Below are 16,248 nucleotides of genomic sequence, written 5' to 3'. Positions count from 1 at the left end.
AAGCCAAGCCATATAAAGCAGGCAGACTAGCATTGACAGTGTCTAGGGCAGGCCTGGGCAAGTATTTTCCATGGAGGACCACATTAGAATATATTTTTGCCATCACTGGCCCGAATCGTATTACAGGATTATACATGTGTATGACTTGACTGATATATCTACTGTAAATTAAGTCCAGATATGCTACTTATTTGACATTTTTAACATGCACAGAAATAAACCACATCCATGGTCTCCTTTTGGTAGGTGTTTTCATTATTATACATGCAATGAACTACACGAAGGCAAAGTTACACTGCGTTCAGCACCACGGACAGATCTCTTGTTAAAACCTCATGGATAGGGGAGACACTAGCGTCTCAAGTGGTCAATAGCCTCGGGAAATGCAGAGCGCCAAATTCAAATAAAACACTATAAAACTCAAACTCATTAAATCACAAATGCAGGATACTCAATTAAAGTTACACTCGTTACACTCCGGCCAACATGTCAGATTTTAAAAATGCTTTTCGGGCAAAAGCATGAGAAGCTATTATCTGCTAGCATGCACCCACCTGAACCAGTTGTAAACAAAAGAACTAGCGTAGCAGGCGCTACACAAAATGCTGAAATATAAAACATGCATTACCTTTGACGAGCTTCTTTGTTGGCACTCCAATATGTCCCATAAACATCACAATTGGTCCTTTTTTTTCCGATTAATTCCGTCCATATATACCCAAAATGTCCATTTATAAAGCAGGTTTGATCCGGAAAAAAACAGCTTGCCAAAACACAACGTCACTACAAAACATTTCAAAAGGTGCCTATAAACTTTGCCAAAATATTTCAAACTACTTTTGTAATACAACTTTAGGTATTTTTAAATGTTAATAATCGATCAAATTGTAGACGGGGCAATCTGTATTCAATAGAGCAAGTAAACAAAACATGCCCCTTTTTCCCTCTTGCGTAACTTTCAACAGTGTAACGTTGTTCCAGGATGTGCCTCTTCTTCGTTGCACCAATGATTAACTCCAACCCAATTCCAAAGACTGGTGACATCCTGTGGAAGTCGTAGGAACTGTAAAATGGTCGCTATCAAATATCCCTTGGCAAAGAGAACTGAGGGAACGGTCAGAGGCAAAAAAAAACCTGAACCATTTTTCCTCTGTTTTTTTTTTTGCCTGCTACATAAGTTCTGTTATAGTCACAGACATTATTGAATCAGTTTTAGAAACTTCAGAGTTTTCTATCCACACCTACTAATCATATGCATATAATATATTCCTGGCATGAGTAAGCAGGAAGTTGAAATTGTGCACGCTATTTATCCAAAAGTGGAAATGCTGCCCCCTATCCTTAAAAGGTTTAATGGGTATGCACAAAAACAAAGAACGATCAACATTCCATATAAACTACTCAATCAGTGTGAGGAGTGATGTCTCTGATGGGCATTGACTAGAATAGTAAAGTCTGGTATAGTTTTGGACGTCGCTATGCGCAGGATTGCTGAAAGGTGAGAGTCAGTAAGAGATGATCTGTGCCTTGTTATATTTCATCACTGAAAATGTCTGTTCACTTACATGGGTTGACCCAAACAGTACAAACATCCTCTGAGCATGACTTCTAATCTTTGGTAGTTTTGTTCGAGGGATGCATAGAACCTTGTCAGCGACATTGTTTTGAATAGTTCTCCAATCACTGCATCAGACTGAAGATCGATAAGCTCAAGTTGCAGGTCAGTGGGAGTGTTATCCACGGTGAAGGGAGAGGAAACCAACAGCATGTCATTTTCCAACACTTTGGAATCCTCAAAATGACGAAAGAACTCACCGTTCAAAGCACGCAGCAGGGATGTATACTTCTCCCGCTGGTCGTCTGACAGGGAACAGACTAGTAGTGTCAGTAGGTGGGTGAGATGGTTGGTTTCTACTTGGCGGGTCAGGAGGAGTAATCTTTCCTTGAAGGCTTTGACAAGGCTGTACATCTGATGTGCAAAAAGGTCCTTCTCTTACAGTTTTGAATTCATGAGGGCCATGATGTCCACTGTGAAAGCAAAATCAGCCAACCATGTTTTATCTTGCAGTTGAGGGAGAACCACTTTTTCCGTTCATTTGCAAAAACTCAGCAATCTCCGACTTCAGGTCCCACACCCTTTTAAGCACCTTCGCCAAACTCAGCCGTCTCACCCTTTTGTGGTAGGGGAGATCTGCATGTCCCGACTCTGTTGGAAGAGACAGTGAGTCAAACTGCCTGTGGTTGAAAGATTTTGCTCTTATGAAGTTTACCACTTTAGTGACTGTATCCACAACATGGCTCATTTTCAGAACATCTTTACAGAGCACCTCCTGTTGAATAATGCAATGCAGGAAAATCATTTTGTGATCTGGCTTCAGCTCAGCTACTTGATCTTGAATCCTTTTCAAAAGGCCAATGTTTTTTCCTGTCAAGTTTGGGCACTCATCAGTGGTCACACAGGATAACTTTTCAAAACTCAGTCCCAGCTTTGACCCATACTTATTATATTCCAATAAATCTTTCCCTGTGGTTGTGCTCTTCATTGACTGCATTAAAGCGAGCTCTTCCGTAATTTCAAAGTCTGGGGTTATGCCTTGTAAGAATATCAACAACTGCGCCGTGTCACGTACATCGCTGCTCTCATCCAGGGCCAAGGAGAAATAGGTTAAATCTTTCAACTGTTCCATATTCTCTGCGATGTGCTCAGCAACTGGCTTGCTATGTTTGGCAATTTTGTGGGGCAGTACATAGCTAGTTCTCGCAATTCCATCGTTTGCTGAATGCGGTTTTGTGAAAAGTCCTTGCTGCTTTTGCAACTGAGAAAGCAACTCTTTTTATGCACTTGCCCTCTGTTCAGAAGACATCATTCTATATTTCTCTGCATGATTTTGTCTGGACAAGTTGTAGTCTTTCAAGACAGCGATGCTATCTTCATACACTAAGCACACAGCTTTCCCTGATACCTCAAATAAATATTTCGATGTCCACACTTGCTGGAACACCCTACATTCATTGTCTACTTCCCTTTTCTTTGAAATCTTTGGAGAAACTCATTTTTGCGCTATTTCTAGATGGCTACTATTTGTAACTGTTACGTGTGTGTCAGTCACCATCTGTCCTCGTGCAGTTGTTATTTATACGTGTCTTTTAAAATAAATGTCCCACAAGCGGTGGGAGTTAAAGCATTACACAAAGGCGCGTATTCATTGGGCTTTTAATTTGAATAACACATACAGTGGGGAGAACAAGTATTTGATACATTGCCAATTTTGCAGGTTTCCCTACTTACAAAGTATGTAGAGGTCTGTAATTTTTTATCATAGGTTACACTTCAACTGTGAGAGACAATCTAAAACAAAAATCCAGAAAATCACATGATTTTTAAGTAATTAATTAGCATTTTATTGCATGACATAAGTATTTGATACATCAGAAAAGCAGAACTTAATATTTGGTACAGAAACCATTTGTTTGCAATTACAGAGATCATACGTTTCCTGTAGTTCTTGACCAGGTTTGCATACACTGCAGCAGGGATTTTGGCCCACTCTTCCAGACAGACCTTCTCCAGATCCCTCAGGTTTCGGGGCTGACGCTGGGCAATATGGACTTTCAGCTCCCTCCAAAGGTTTTCTATTGGGTTCAGGTCTGGAGACTGGCTTGGCCACTCCAGGACCTTGAGATGCGTCTTACAGAGCCACTCCTTAGTTGCCCTGGCTGTGTGTTTCGGGTCGTTGTCATGCTGGAAGACCCAGTTGAAGTGTACCTATGATAAAAATTACAGACCTCTGCCGATTTTCCTACTTACAAAGCATGTAATGTATCAAATAATTGTTCTCCCCACTGTACGTCGCAGCATACCTCAACATTGTTGCTGACCAATCCCAATAGAGCATCTTTGGTATGAGAATGGAACGGGCTGTTTGCAGCATGGATGTACCACCGTCAGATCTGCCACAACTGCGTAATGCTATTCCTCCCTACACCTTGTAGAGTTAATCCCCCGAAGAATTTGGGCTGTTCTGGAGGCAAAGGTGGTTCCGACACAGTACTAGATGGGTGTACCTGCTACCTAATAAACTGAACACAGAGTGTATAGGAAAAAAGGTTTGATCTGCTGGTCAGGGCTACACTGACACTTTACACATCAGTGCAATGTCAGTGATGACCTATTCTGTCTTCTCCTGTCCTGCAGTAATGTCGGAGACTCTAAGGTGATGAAGTCGGTCGACAGGATATTAACCATCTGGGAGGAGAGGAGTGTGTACACAGAGCAGCTTATAGCTGAGCTGAGGTCCAGTCTTGTCAAAGAAGAGTCACCTGCTGCTGTGGAGACACCTAAAGGTGAGTAAATCTGTGCCAAACATGTACCACCAGCGGAGTTCATTGTGATATACTGCTTCTTTTGAATATCATGAAGTATCTTTTGAAATTGCACAAATGTCAAATTTAATTTGGCATCATGTTTATTGTTGTGCAGTTCAATGCTTGTGTGTTGTGTTAAGAAATTACTATGTTATGTAATTTCAGCTCCAGTCAACCCTAAGGCTGCTCTTCAATCTAAGATTGTAGCTGAATTTGTCGTAAGTGTCCACGACCCACTGTTCAGGATAGATTATATTTTCTGCTCTGAGGTTTTCTTTTTTTTTTTATCCAATTGTGTATTCAGAAGATTTCAACTGCATATCCTCTTGATACCAAAACATACCAAATTAACTAACTACTGTACTATGAGAACTGTAAATACTTAAAGTAAATGTTTGTACTCCAAAGCTACTATGTTGAGTTGAAATAGACCCTGACGGGAATCAGGCCACACAACTGCCAGCCACAACTGCTATGTATTGTGGTGTGACTCTCTGACTGTCCTGTCATGCAGCCCCAGGCTTTCATCGATCACCTCTCTAAGTACCACAGCTCTGTGGAGGAGGTGTCACTGAAGGAGAAACAGCTGGCAGCCATGAGGGTGGACGTTTGCAGCACTGAGGCCCTCAAGAGACTGAAAGGTAACAATAGCCAAAGGTTTTAAGGTTAACACACAACCTGCTGCAAAGTTATCCATGAGCATTGATGCTGTTTGTCCCAAATTGCACCCTAATCCCTATTTTAATGCACAACTTTTGACCAGGGCCCACATCCTCCTGAAATGTTGTCAATGAGTATTGGCCCAGTAACTGGAAAAGGCATGAGGCATCTCTTACAGATCTGAAAGAAACCTTGACCCCTGTCTGGCCACTCTAGCCTAGGAGGAGATAACAGTAGTTTTTAGACTGACCAAGGTTGTGTGTGTGTTTCTTTCATTTCCCTCTCTAAATCAACCACCCATTCAGATAAGGCAGGAGGAAAGAGGCACTCCAAGGACTTTGAGGATGGCAGTGCGAAGTTAAAGGAGTTTGTTGCCTTCCTTGACCGGCAGATCAAAGGAGGGCCCCCTCTGTTGGATGCTCTTGGCAACGCAGATATTTTCTACGAGATGCAGTATAAGGAGGTCAAGATAGTCGCCAATGTGAGTAGCTGAATAAAATCAATCAAAAGTATTTATAAAGCCCCTTTTTTTACGTCATTAGAAGTCCCAAAGTGCTTATAGAAACTAAAACTCCAAACGGCAACAATGCAGATGTAGAAGCACGGTGGCTAGGAAAAACTCCCGAGAAAGGCGGGAACCAGTCCTCTTCTGGCTGTGCCAGGTGGAGATTCTAAGAGTACATGGCCATTAAGGCCAGGTAGTTCTTACCCATGTTCATAGATGACTAGCAGGGTCAACTAATAATCAGTGGTTGTAGAGTGGGAACAGTTCAGCACCTCCAGAGTCAATTTCAGTTGGCTTTTCATAGCCGAGCATTCAGAGATTGAGACAGCAGGTGCGGTGGAGCGAGCTCAGGAGAGAAAGGGAGGTTGAGAGTAGAGGTCAACCGATTAATTAGGGCCGATTTCCGATTGTTAGTTAACCTTATAGTTAACTAGTCCAACGCAATAACGACCTGCCTCTCTCAAATCAAATCAAATTTTATTTGTCACATACACATGGTTAGCAGATGTTAATGCGAGTGTAGCGAAATGCTTGTGCTTCTAGTTCCGACAATGCAGTGATAACCAACAAGTAATCTAACTAACAATTCTAAAACTACTGTCTTATACACAGTGTAAGGGGATAAAGAATATGTACATAAGGATATATGAGTGAGTGATGGTACAGAGCAGCATACAGTAGATGGTATCGAGTACAGTATATACAAATGAGATGAGTATGTAGACAAAGTAAACAAAGTGGCATAGTTAAAGTGGCTAGTGATACATGTATTACATAAGGATGCAGTCGATGATGTAGAGTACAGTATATACGTATGCATATGAGATGAATAATGTAGGGTAAGTAACATTATATAAGGTAGCATTGTTTAAAGTGGCTAGTGATATATTTACATCATTTCCCATCAATTCCCATTATTAAAGTGGCTGGAGTTGGGTCAGTGTCAATGACAGTGTGTTGGCAGCAGCCACTCAATGTTAGTGGTGGCTGTTTAACAGTCTGATGGCCTTGAGATTACATTTACATTACATTTAAGTCATTTAGCAGACGCTCTTATCCAGAGCGACTTACAAATTGGTGCGTTCACCTTAAGACATCCAGTGGAACAGCCACTTTACAATAGTGCATCTAAATCTTTTAAGGGGGGTGAGAAGGATTACTTTATCCTATCCTAGGTATTCCTGAAAGAGGTGGGGTTTCAGGTGTCTCCGGAAGGTGGTGATTGACTCCGCTGTCCTGGCGTCGTGAGGAGTTTGTTCCACCATTGGGGGCCAGAGCAGCGAACAGTTTTGACTGGGCTGCGCGGGAACTGTACTTCCTCAGTGGTAGGGAGGCGAGCAGGCCAGAGGTGGATGAACGCAGTGCCCTTGTTTGGGTGTAGGGCCTGATCAGAGCCTGGAGGTACTGAGGTGCCGTTCCCCTCACAGCTCCGTAGGCAAGCACCATGGTCTTGTAGCGGATGCGAGCTTCAACTGGAAGCCAGTGGAGAGAGCGGAGGAGCGGGGTGACGTGAGAGAACTTGGGAAGGTTGAACACCAGACGGGCAGCGGCGTTCTGGATGAGTTGTAGGGGTTTAATGGCACAGGCAGGGAGCCCAGCCAACAGCGAGTTGCAGTAATCCAGACGGGAGATGACAAGTGCCTGGATTAGGACCTGCGCTGCTTCCTGTGTGAGGCAGGGTCGTACTCTGCGGATGTTGTAGAGCATGAACCTACAAGAACGGGCCACCGCCTTGATGTTAGTTGAGAACGACAGGGTGTTGTCCAGGATCACGCCAAGGTTCTTAGCGCTCTGGGAGGAGGACACAATGGAGTTGTCAACCGTGATGGCGAGATCATGGAATGGGCAGTCCTTCCCGGGAGGAAGAGCAGCTCCGTCTTGCCGAGGTTCAGCTTGAGGTGGTGATCCGTCATCCACACTGATATGTCTGCCAGACATGCAGAGATGCGATTCGCCACCTGGTCATCAGAAGGGGGAAAGGAGAAGATTAATTGTGTGTCGTCTGCATAGCAATGATAGGAGAGACCATGTGAGGTTATGACAGAGCCAAGTGACTTGGTGTATAGCGAGAATAGGAGAGGGCCTAGAACAGAGCCCTGGGGGACGCCAGTGGTGAGAGCGCGTGGTGAGGAGACAGATTCTCGCCACGCCACCTGGTAGGAGCGACCTGTCAGGTAGGACGCAATCCAAGCGTGGGCCGCGCCGGAGATGCCCAACTCGGAGAGGGTGGAGAGGAGGATCTGATGGTTCACAGTATCGAAGGCAGCCGATAGGTCAATATATAGATATATAGAAGATAGAAGCTGTTTTTCAGTCTCTCGGTCTCAGCTTTGATGCACCTGTACTGACCTCGCCTTCTGGATGATAGCGGGGTGAACAGGCAGTGGTTCGGGTGGTTGATGTCCTTGATGATCTTTATGGCCTTCCTGTAACATCGGGTGGTGTAGGTGTCCTGGAGGGCAGGTAGTTTGCCCCCGGTGATGCGTTGTGCAGACCTCACTACCCTCTGGAGAGCCTTACGGTTGAGGGCGGAGCAGTTGCCGTACCAGGCGGTGATACAGCCCGCCAGGATGCTCTCGATTGTGCATCTGTAGAAGTTTGTGAGTGCTTTTGGTGACAAGCCGAATTTCTTCAGCCTCCTGAGGTTGAAGAGGCGCTGCTGCGCCTTCTTCACGACGCTGTCAGTGTGAGTGGACCAATTCAGTTTGTCTGTGATGTGTATGCCGAGGAACTTAAAACTTGCTACCCTCTCCACTACTGATCCATCGATGTGGATAGGGGGGTGTTCCCTTTGCTGTTTCCTGAAGTCCACAATCATCTCCTTAGTTTTGTTGACGTTGAGTGTGAGGTTATTTTCCTGACACCACACTCCGAGGGCCCTCACCTCCTCCCTGTAGGCCGTCTCGTCGTTGTTGGTAATCAAGCCTACCACTATTGTGTCGTCCGCAAACTTGATGATTGAGTTGGAGGCGTGCATGGCCACGCAGTCGTGGGTGAACAGGGAGTACAGGAGAGGGCTCAGAACGCACCCTTGTGGGGCCCCCGTGTTGAGGATCAGCGGGGAGGAGATGTTGTTGCCTACCCTCACCACCTGTGGGCGGCCCGTCAGGAAGTCCAGTACCCAGTTGCACAGGGCGGGGTCGAGACCCAGGGTCTCGAGCTTGATGACGAGCTTGGAGGGTACTATGGTATTGAATGCCGAGCTGTAGTCGATGAACAGCATTCTCACATAGGTATTCCTCTTGTCCAGGTGGGTTAGGGCAGTGTGCAGTGTGGTTGAGATTGCATCGTCTGTGGACCTATTTGGGCGGTAAGCAAATTGGAGTGGGTCTAGGGTGTCAGGTAGGGTGGAGGTGATATGGTCCTTGACTAGTCTCTCAAAGCACTTCATGATGACGGAAGTGAGTGCTACGGGCGGTAGTCGTTTAGCTCAGTTACCTTAGCTTTCTTGGGAACAGGAACAATGGTGGCCCTCTTGAAGCATGTGGGAACAGCAGACTGGTATAGGGATTGATTGAATATGTCCGTAAACACACCGGCCAGCTGGTCTGCGCATGCTCTGAGGGCGCGGCTGGGGATGCCGTCTGGGCCTGCAGCCTTGCGAGGGTTAACACGTTTAAATGTCTTACTCACCTCGGCTGCAGTGAAGGAGAGACCGCATGTTTTCGTTGCAGGCCGTGTCAGTGGCACTGTATTGTCCTCAAAGCGGGCAAAAAAGTTATTTAGTCTGCCTGGGAGCAAGACATCCTGGTCCGTGACTGGGCTGGGTTTCTTCTTGTAGTCCGTGATTGACTGTAGACCCTGCCACATGCCTCTTGTGTCTGAGCCGTTGAATTGAGATTCTACTTTGTCTCTGTACTGACGCTTAGCTTGTTTAATAGCCTTGCGGAGGGAATAGCTGCACTGTTTGTATTCGGTCATGTTGCCAGACACCTTGCCCTGATTTAAAAGCAGTGGTTCGCGCTTTCAGTTCAATCCACGGTTTCTGGTTAGGGAATGTTTTTATCGTTGCTATGGGAACGACATCTTCAACGCACGTTCTAATGAACTCGCACACCGAATCAGCGTATTCGTCAATATTTTTATCTGACGCAATACGAAACATGTCCCAGTCCACGTGATGGAAGCAGTCTTGGAGTGTGGAGTCAGCTTGGTCTGACCAGCGTTGGACAGACCTCAGCATGGGAGCCTTTTGTTTAAGTTTCTGCCTGTAGGCAGGGATCAACAAAATGGAGTCGTGGTCAGCTTTTCCGAAAGGGGGGCGGGGCAGGGCCTTATATGCGTCGCGGAAGTTAGAGTAACAATGATCCAAGGTTTTACCACCCCTGGTTGCGCAATCGATATGCTGATAAAATTTAGGGAGTCTTGTTTTCAGATTAGCTTTGTTAAAATCCCCAGCTACAATGAATGCAGCCTCCGGATAAATGGTTTCCAGTTTGCAAAGAGTTAAATAAAGTTCGTTCAGAGCCATCGATGTGTCTGCTTGGGGGGATATATACGGCTGTGATTATAATCGAAGAGAATTCTCTTGGAAGATAATGCGGTCTACATTTGATTGTGAGGAATTCTAAATCAGGTGAACAGAAGGATTTGAGTTCCTGTATGTTTCCTTCATCACACCATGTCTCGTTAGTCATGAGGCATACGCCCCCGCCGCTCTTCTTACCAGAAAGATGTTTGTTTCTGTCGGCGCGATGCGTGGAGAAACCCGTTGGCTGCACCGCATCGGATAGCGTCTTCCCAGTAAGCCATGTTTCCGTGAAGCAGAGAACGTTGCAGTCTCTGATGTCCCTCTGGAATGCTACCCTTGCTCGGATTTCATCAACCTTGTTGTCAAGAGACTGGACATTGGCAAGAAGAATGCTGGGGAGTGGTGCGCGATGTGCCCTTGCCCGGAGTCTGACCAGAAGACCGCTACGTTTCCCTCTTTTTCGGAGTCGTTTTCTTGGGTCGCTGCATGCGATCCATTCCGTTGTCCTGTTTGTAAGGCAGAACACAGGATCCGCGTCGCGGAAAACATATTCTTGGTCGTACTGATGGTGAGTTGACGCTGATCTTATACTCTCTCGTTGCACTCCACAAGGAGACTGCCTGTTACGCGAATGCAGTAAGCGAAGGTAAGTTGCTAGCTAGCATTAAACTTATCTTATTTTTTTTATCATCACTAGTTAACTGCACATGGTTGATATTATCTAGCGTGTCCTGCGTTGCATATAATCTGACTGAGCATACAAGTATCTAAGTATCTGACTGAGCGGTGGTAGGCAGAAGCAGGCGCTTAAACATTCATTCAAACAGCACTTTCGTGCGTTTTGCCAGCAGCTCTTCGCTGTGCGTCAAGCATTGCGCTGTTTATGACTTCAAGCCTATCAACTCCCGAGAAGGCTGGTGTAACCGAAGTGAAATGGCTAGCTAGTAAGCGCGCGCTAATAGCGTTTCAAACGTTACTCGCTCTGAGCCTTCTAGTAGTTGTTCCCCTTGCTCTGCATGGGTAACGCTGCTTCGAGTGTGGCTGTTGTCGTTGTGTTCCTTGTTCGAGCCCAGGGAGGAGCGAGGAGCGGGACGGAAGCTATACTGTTACACTGGCAATACTGAAGTGCCTTTAAGACCATCTAATAGCATTTGAAATACAAATGGTATAGTCCTATAATTCTTATAATAACTACAACCTGAAACTTCTTACCTGGGAATATTGAAGACTCGTGTTAAAAGGAACCACCAGCTTTCACATGTTCTGTGCAAGGAACTGAAACATTAGCTTTCTTACGTAGCAGATATTGCACTTTTACTTCTCAAACACTTTGTTTTTGCATTATTTAAACCAAATTGAACATGTTTCATTATTTACTTGAGGCTAAATTGATTTTATTGATGTATTATATTAAGTTAAAATAAGTGTTCATTCAGTATTGTTGTAATTGTCATTATTACAAATAAATAAATAAAAATTGGCTCGATTTAATCGGTATCGGCGTTGAAAAGTCATAATCGGTTGACCTCTAGTTGAGAGAGCAGGAGAGTTTAAGCTCACACAGGACACCAGATAAGCACTGTAGCCCTGTCCGACTATACCCCTGGACAGGGCCAACCAGGCAGGATATAACCCCACCCACTTTGCCAAAGCTCAGCCCCCACACCACTTGAGGGATATCAACAGACCACAAACTTACTACCCTTAGTCAAGGCTGAATATAGCCCACGAAGATCTTCTCCACCTCACGAGCCCAAGGGAGCGCAAAACCGGACAGGAAGGTTGTGTCAGTGACTCAACCCACTCAAGTAGATTATAGCAAAAAGGGCTGGGATGGCATGGAAGAGCACTAGTAAGCCAGTAACTCAGCCCCCATAATAGGGTCAGAGGCAGAGTATCCCAGTGAAGAGAGGGGAGCTGGCCAGGCAGAGACGGCAAGGGCGTTTCGTCACTCCAGTGCCTTGTCGTTCACCTTCGTACCCCTGGGCCAGACTACACTCAATCATAGGACCTACAAAAGAGATGAGTCTTCAATAAAGACTTAAAGGTTGAGACCGAGTCTGCATCTCTCACATGGATAGGCAGACAGTTCCATAAAAATGTAGCTCTATAGGCGAAAGCACTGCCTCAAGCTGTTTGCTTAGAAATTCTAGGGCCTGCTTGTATACGTGTAGGTATTTGTTGGCATACGTGTAGGTATTTACGGCAGGACCAAATCGAAGAGATGGGTAGAGGAACAAGTCAAGAATCTAGCAGCTGTATTTCGCACTACCTGAAGTGTATTTAGTGCTCTATCTGGGTAGCTGGAGAGTAGAGCATTTCAGTAGTCTAATATAGAAGTGACAAAAGCATGGATGAGCTTTTCTGCATACTTTTTTGGCAACAAGTTTCTGATTTTTGCAGTGTTACGTTGATGGGGGGAAAAATATTTGTCGAAAGAGATCAGGGTCCAGAGTAATGCCAAGGTCCTAAACCGTTTTATTTGAGGTGACTGTATTTAAGATTAATTGTCAGATCAAATAGCACATCGCTTTGTTTCTTAGGACCTAGAACTATAATTTCTCGTTTGTCTGAGTTTAAAACTAAAACATTTTCCGCCATCCACTTCCGTATGTCTTAAACACAGGCTTCCAGGTTGGACATTTTGGGGCCTCGCCATGAAGTGTACGAGATGGTGTCCTTAATAATGCCTTGTATCTGTTGTTGTGAAAGGTTGAAAGAGATTTTCTTTGGTTTTAGTGGAGGGCTTTGGTAGTAAGTTGCATAGATTTTTTTGTGTTCGAGTTTTCTTTTCTTTTTTTTTTAACTTCCCAAGGCCTACAAGACGTTTGCCAACCGGGTGTCCCACCTCAAGCGTAAGCTGGACAGCCTCAAGGCCACCTTACCAGACCTGGATGAGTCGCCCATCCCCTCGCCCTCGATGGACGCACCCTCTCCCAATGGCTCAGAGTCCCCGTTCCATGGCCTGGCTGACCCAGACTCCGACCTGGATGGCCTGGCCATGGATGACGAGGCGGACATCACTTTAGGGGAAGCACCAAGCCCCCTGTCCTCCCCTGGTGGCTCCCCCGAGCAGGGCTTCACCGTAGGGGACTCAGACAACCGCGACGTGGAGGACATGGAGCTCTCGGATGAGGAGGCAGAGAACGTCAATATCATAGGTGAGGGTAATGACATGCGATGCAGAGCGTAGATGGGGTGAAGGTGGTTAAGGGACAGGATCTATACTGAACAAAAATATAAACGCATCATGCAACAATTTGAAAGATTTTACTGAGTTACAGGTCATAGAAGGAAATCAGTCAATTTAAATAAATATTTTAGGCCCCAATCTATGGGTTCCAAATCACTGGGCAGGGATGCAGCCCTGGATGGGCCTGGGAGGGCATAGTCCCACCCACTGGGGAGCCAGGCCCAGCCAATCAGAATGCATTTTTTCCCCCACAAAAGGGCTTTATTAATGACTGAAATAATCCTTGGGCTGGCGTGGTTCTGATGCCGGTTGGACGTACTGCCAAATTCTCTAAAAGGATGTTAAGGACGGCATATGGTAGAGTAATCAACATTAAATTATCTGGAAACAGCTCTGATGGACATTCCTGCAGTCAGCATGCCAATTGCATGCTCCCCTGAAACTTGAGACATCTGTGGCATTGTGTTGTGACAAAACTGCACATTTTAGGGGCCCTTTTATTGTCCCCAGCATAAGGTGCACCTGTGTAATCATCATGGTGTTTAATTAGCTTCTTGATATGCCACACCTGTCAGGTGGATGGATTATCTTGGCAAAGGAGAAATGCTCACTAACAGGGACGTGAACACATTTGTGCACAACGTTTGAGAGAAATAAGCTTTTTGTGCGTATGAAAAATTTCTGGGATCTTTTCAGCTCATGAAACCAACACTTTACTTGTTGGGGATATGTTTTTGTTCAGTGTAGTACTTTCATGTGCCTCATTTACACCTGTACGGCTCTATTGTGTTGCAATTTAGCTGTTTCGATTGAACACTTCCTCTGTTTTCAGTTGAGGAGCGAGTTGAAAGTCTCATCCCAGCTCCAGTCCCCATTCCTGTGCCTGTTGTCACACAACTGCCACTGGCCACAGAGGCAAAGTCTGTTCCACAGGCCACACCCTCCCCAGCTCTCGTGACCCCTTTGACCCATACAACCAACATATCAGGCAACCTCGCCAATGTGGACCTGGGTAAAATTAGCTCCATTCTCAGCAGCATCACATCTGTCATGAAGAAACCAGGTGAGAAACTTCAGCTATTGTAACATCATAAAGGCACTACATGCAGGCAGCCACTGTTGCATCATCAACACTGCTATTATGATGGCCCATCATAAAGGCACCATTACATCATCAGCACTGTTATTCTGATGTTGCATCATAAAGGAAGCAGTCTGGATTTTAGGGTCAATTCAGAATTTAATTCAATGCAACCCTTGATTTAAATGTCCAATATGAATAAGACTGGAAGCATAATTTTAATTTGAAGTAGAATTGAATGAACCTTTTCACATGTGGGTTCCAAATATCTCTTAATGGTTCCCCCAGCGTGAGTTGTTTTATGCACGTGATGTCAGAATGCACCCACTGTTCCAACATGTGATTGTTTCTCAAAAGGACAGTTAACACACGCTGCCTGCTAATTATCTATAGGCTCTGTTTTAATTGGTCAATTTCACAGTATTTTCTAACAGATTGTATTTTCTAACAACAGTTTGAATGAAGTGTGTTCCACCTCATAACAGAAGCCATGCCAATGAGGCCTATTTGTTATATGTACAGTAGTGGTGCGTGGTTCAGCTGTTAATTGACCCGCACCTGCCCGCAATTGCTAATAACCCATCCACAACAGGCCGACTACATGAAAATCTGAGGCACCCAATCCTAACACGGAAAATATAGTAATGTGCTTTAGGCGTCAGACAGACTGCAGAACAATTTTTGGGACATGGTGCAGGATTTTGTTTTGCCTGATATGTTAGAGATGTTTCTGCTTAGAAGTTCTGACATTTTGGAAGACTATTTGTTAGTGAAGTTGTCTAATTAGATTACATGTAGCTTCTCTTATCATGTGTTGCCTTAGAATACTAAATTAACCATTTCTCAACATAATGTAATAGATGGATAGATAGAATGAATACAATAAAGAAAAAATATAGGGATTAGGTATTCAAATCAAATTTATTTATATAGCCCTTCGTACATCAGCTGATATCTCAAAGTGCTGTACAGAAACCCAGCCTAAAACCCCAAACAGCAAGCAATGCAGGTGTAAAAGCACGGTGGCTAGGAAAAACTCCCTAGAAAGGCCAAAACCTAGGAAGAAACCTAGAGAGGAACCAGGCTATGTGGGGTGGCCAGTCCTCTTCTGGCTGTGCCGGGTGGAGATTATAACAGAACATGGCCAAGATGTTCAAATGTTCATAAATGACCAGCATGGTCGAATAATAGTAAGGCAGAACAGTTGAAACTGGAGCAGTTTCTGGAGTAACTGGAGTATTCTGTGCAAAATGTCCAAATGATATCAGTTTGACCGGTTGTAAGGAAAAAGAAAGCTGTGAAAACGACCCAACTTGTTTTCCGATAAGATTTCAGTTTGGCTTCGATGCATATTTTTGTGGTTGAAATACTATCAGCTTTTATGATGAAGACTGCACCGCTACAGATCGAATCTAACTGAGCATTGCCTTCTCTCAAAATCAAATATCTCCCCTCCTGTCCAAGTCCAAATTTTGTATGCTGCTTTTAGATCTATTAACAGCAAGGGTTGCATTAAATCAGCGCAATATTTTTTTTTAATGACACCCTTGTCGACTTTCAATTAGTTCAGCAGAGAGCGTATAAACGAAAGCATTCACTGTGAAAGTTTATAGTTGTAAATGAGAGCTTGTTCTGAACTGGCCTACCTGGTTAAATAAAGGTGACATGATAAATAAGTGATACATATTGACCCATCATACACAGGCTATGCGTTGCCCTTCGTTCAATTTATTGAGTCCGTTTTCTTGCTTCAACCGTGAGCAACACCTGTGAAACGCAGATATTTTTTCTCAAAACACGGGGATGTCAATTTCCACGGGACTGGGACTAGTATCATCAGAGGACTTTGGCGTTTGACTAACCAGAATAGCCTACTGTGGTTTTTTTAATGTACATATTTCAATGTCCATTTAACCATTCTAAACAGTAAGCTACAGTGTCTTTGACATGCACATGCCTATTTGAAGTCTCAT

General features: G+C 44.6%; 1 protein-coding gene across 1 annotated transcript in view; it reads left to right on the top strand.

Annotated features, from left to right (window-relative positions):
- rprd2a (regulation of nuclear pre-mRNA domain containing 2a) overlaps window positions 1–16,248 on the top strand; it is a 40,492-nt gene that overhangs the window by 13,794 nt on the left and 10,450 nt on the right. Inside the window, exons 3-8 of the mRNA XM_065020538.1 lie at window positions 4,196–4,344; window positions 4,531–4,583; window positions 4,880–5,006; window positions 5,331–5,506; window positions 12,817–13,162; window positions 14,027–14,257. Coding sequence (XP_064876610.1) covers window positions 4,196–4,344; window positions 4,531–4,583; window positions 4,880–5,006; window positions 5,331–5,506; window positions 12,817–13,162; window positions 14,027–14,257 — 1,082 coding nt within the window. The remainder of the gene's footprint in view (window positions 1–4,195; window positions 4,345–4,530; window positions 4,584–4,879; window positions 5,007–5,330; window positions 5,507–12,816; window positions 13,163–14,026; window positions 14,258–16,248) is intronic.

Source organism: Oncorhynchus nerka, linkage group LG7 (genome assembly GCF_034236695.1).
Source record: "Oncorhynchus nerka isolate Pitt River linkage group LG7, Oner_Uvic_2.0, whole genome shotgun sequence".
In the NCBI taxonomy this organism is placed as follows: domain Eukaryota; kingdom Metazoa; phylum Chordata; class Actinopteri; order Salmoniformes; family Salmonidae; genus Oncorhynchus; species Oncorhynchus nerka.
This window is presented reverse-complemented; position numbering and strand designations above follow the sequence as displayed.